General features: G+C 40.5%; 1 protein-coding gene across 1 annotated transcript; it reads left to right on the top strand.

Moving 5' to 3' along the window:
* The first annotated feature begins 355 nt into the window (after window positions 1–355).
* Window positions 356–2,950, top strand: LOC134354262 (pro-adrenomedullin-like). Its single transcript, XM_063063166.1, has 4 exons — window positions 356–466; window positions 948–1,057; window positions 1,180–1,314; window positions 1,992–2,950. Exons 2-4 carry the CDS (start codon window positions 957–959, stop codon window positions 2,260–2,262), a joined length of 507 nt encoding a protein of 168 aa, XP_062919236.1. The 5' UTR covers window positions 356–466; window positions 948–956; the 3' UTR covers window positions 2,263–2,950.
* Window positions 2,951–3,183: the final 233 nt, after the last annotated feature.

Here is a 3,183-nt window from a genome sequence, read left to right as displayed (position 1 = left end):
TCACAAGTAGAATTTTAAAAGCGACATAGGTTGCCTAAGAAATGCATTTTTCCTAAGGTATGGTATACCGTAAACTGCAATATTGAACTATATGATGAATCCTGTTTTGCATGCTTAATCTGAGTTTTATATGGGTTAAGTTATAAATTTTAGTGGGAAAATTCCCATATTTGGTAGATTTATGGACTAAAAACATATTGGCAGTTGATTGCATTTATCATACCCATCAAATGACTGTATTAGTTTTACAGGATGTACAAGTGTCACGTCTTGTCTAAGAGCTGTCCATCAATCGAATCTCCGCCCCATATGGAATCCTATAAAGAGAGGCTCCGCTGTGAGTCCGTCAATGCGAATCGAGAATAACAGTTTCGGCTGGATCTCTCTGCGAAAAGCTCTATAAGGATACAACACGGAGATACAGAATTGAAGAATTTTGGGAAACTCCTTTCAGTAGGGTTTCTAGGTATGTGTAAATTGGTATGACTGTGAAACATCGTAACGTTTATTAAGTCTACTACTATGGTTGTAAATATTTCTAGTAATTTGCGAAGTTACCGGAATTAAATGAGACTCGGGATAACAACAGGCGCTCAGCAGGTTGCACTCGCCGTGGTTTATATGTCATGCTTTTAATTACTTACTTGAAATAACTGGCTAGATTAGAAAGCGATTTTGTGATGTTCATCACTGTAGAAACATCCTCAGAAAGGAAATTGCCACATGTAGAAACATACTAACTCGACGGGGGTTTCTGCCGAACGGAGATTAAAAAATAATAATAATATATACATCTCGCATGTGAGGGGAAAATTAACCGTTAACGCGCTGCTGACACAGAGCCAGGGCAGAAAAACGCGTCAGCGGCATGGCCACCATTTCAAAACAAACAGCACTTGTCAGAAAATAGAGCCTAATGCCGGCGTGGATTTTGTTTTGTCTGGCAGGGCTTCACAATGAGGCTGCTTCAGGTAGCTCTTCTGTATTGCTGCTTCGTCTGCTCTACCTTCGTCAACGTGGATGCCAAATTGGACGTAGCATCGGAATTTAAAAAGAGGCAAGTATAACAGGACGCCTTTCGCCAGTATTAAGCGAGTTCATTGATAATACGATCAGGTCTTTACCAAGTGTGTCTGTGCGTGTACATTTAATTTATCGGGCTTGTGCATTTATTCGCAGGTTGAACGCGTGGACTTTAAGCCGAGCGAAAAGGGATTTGAAAAATTCCAAGCTGAAGACTCAGGGGGTGCCAGCGAGTAGCCAACAGTTTGTGAGGACAGAAGACGTGAAAGAAAACTTTCACGCACACTCCAGGTAATTAAGCAAATACTCGCATTGCAGACCTGAAAAATGAGATCATGTAAGTGTTTCTTTATGGAAGTAAACGGGAGCGGTCTCAGTGTACGATATACAATAGTCAAATGATTTTTGGATTAGATTCTGCTCCATAACTCTCAATAAATATGAAAGATGAGAAGAGTTTATCAAGTTTGAGATATAGGGTTGTTGGGTTGAAGAATTGGAAGAAATTTCAATCCAGATGGACACGACTCGCTTTTGCTTGTTAATTGATACAAAATTATAGGGACTCCACAGCAATGCTAATGTGTCCTATTGCAAGACCGGGGTTCGGGATTCATGACAATCACTGTAGAGTGACTTCGAACTTGGGCAGGCTCCTAAAGTACTTGCGATAAATTTTGATAGCTGTGATCAAAGACCCAAGTAAGCTCTGCCGAATATTTGAATTTTGTCACAATGTGCAGTATAACTCTTTTGGTTATTATTTACAACCTAGGTTGATTTCATGTCCATGTTTTGCTTAAACGCAAACATTTGCAAACTTAACAGATAAAGCGATTCATACAACGTACATCACGTTAGCTGAGGAATGGAGTCTATTACGTAGATTTTAGAGACCCAATCGTGTATAGTGCGGATTTCTAAACCTGTTAGTGGGATTTTGCTCTTATCATTTCTTCTTTCACCAGCTCAGATGTGCATATTCGGATGAAGCGCAACCGACACGCGTTGCCACATTTTTCACAGCTCCAGCTGAACCGGCCCAGCTGCCAACTCGGGACATGCCAGGTCCAGCAACTAAGCCACCGCTTAAATCAACTCCTCAATAACCCGGAGAAGGACAGCATGGCTCGGTGGAGCACGTGGAGTCCCAACGGCTACGGCAGGAAACGGCGGTCCGTGCGATCCAAAATAGCGCTAACTCTGCCTCGACAGCAGGACTCACTGGCAAGGACGTGATGGGTTGTCCTCTGACAGGCGCACACAGACATGCAGGACTTACAACTGCGGAACTACTGCCATCGGCTACAATAAATGTTGGATGTAGTTGGACATAGGAGGTCCGATCGTAAATTCCGCCTTGCCTTCATAACTCTTATAAGCTGCCAAATTTACCAGATTTCTGTTTGGCGAAGTTTCAGAGTGAACTGAATGGAAGAAAAGGGCGCCATCTCGGAGCATACGCTTGGGAATTAAGGGTTCATACCTTCATAGCGCCAAATTCCAGCCCATAATCTGAAGTCTGCATTTGAACCGTTGTTTTTCTTTTCTGTTTGGATTACAGGGAGTCTAAAATCCTGCTAGTAGAAAAAAGATTGCATCATACTTGAAAGCAACTTCTAATACAGAAAGTGCAATTGATGTTTAATGTATGAACTGCATTGTATATAAAATGGATTAAACTATTTAAATGTAACTTTTTATTTCCTGTACTTGTACATCTGGAAATTGAATTATTTTTATACGTGATAAAAATGTATAAGGGCATTGTAGTATCAACAATCTTTGAATCGTCTGTCCATATCTTGGAGATTAAAATGTTCACTAGTTACCCGACTTCTCTTGTACGTTTCAGACTTACAATGATTGTATATGTAGTACAATTTATTTTTTATCATAATTATTGAAAACAATAAATACCTGTCTTAATGAAGATGTTTGTGGTTATTGTATGCACCATTCTTAAGAAAAGATAGAATGAGTTTCTTAGCGAGTTCTTTTTTTCTGTTTATAGTTTTGTGTGCGATAGGTGATCCTTAAATAGTCCAAGCGCATCATTCAACGAATATACAGTATATATTGGGCATCCAGCCGCGGAGCATCACACCTGCAAGGATGTTACATATCCCGTACAGTCATGGCCAGTGCACAGAATGTCCC

This window comes from Mobula hypostoma, chromosome 11 (assembly GCF_963921235.1).
Source record: "Mobula hypostoma chromosome 11, sMobHyp1.1, whole genome shotgun sequence".
Lineage (NCBI taxonomy): Eukaryota > Metazoa > Chordata > Chondrichthyes > Myliobatiformes > Myliobatidae > Mobula > Mobula hypostoma.
The sequence above is the reverse complement of the archived record's forward strand: the minus strand, read 5'-3'. Positions and strand labels throughout refer to the sequence as shown.

Coding starts and splice junctions, on each gene's coding strand:
- LOC134354262 (XM_063063166.1), top strand. CDS start 957: ATGAGGCTGCTTCAGGTAGCTCTTCTGTATTGCTGCTTCGTCTGCTCT. Junction 1,058..1,179: donor GCATCGGAATTTAAAAAGAG/GCAAGTATAACA, acceptor ATTTATTCGCAG/GTTGAACGCGTGGACTTTAA. Junction 1,315..1,991: donor AACTTTCACGCACACTCCAG/GTAATTAAGCAA, acceptor TTCTTTCACCAG/CTCAGATGTGCATATTCGGA.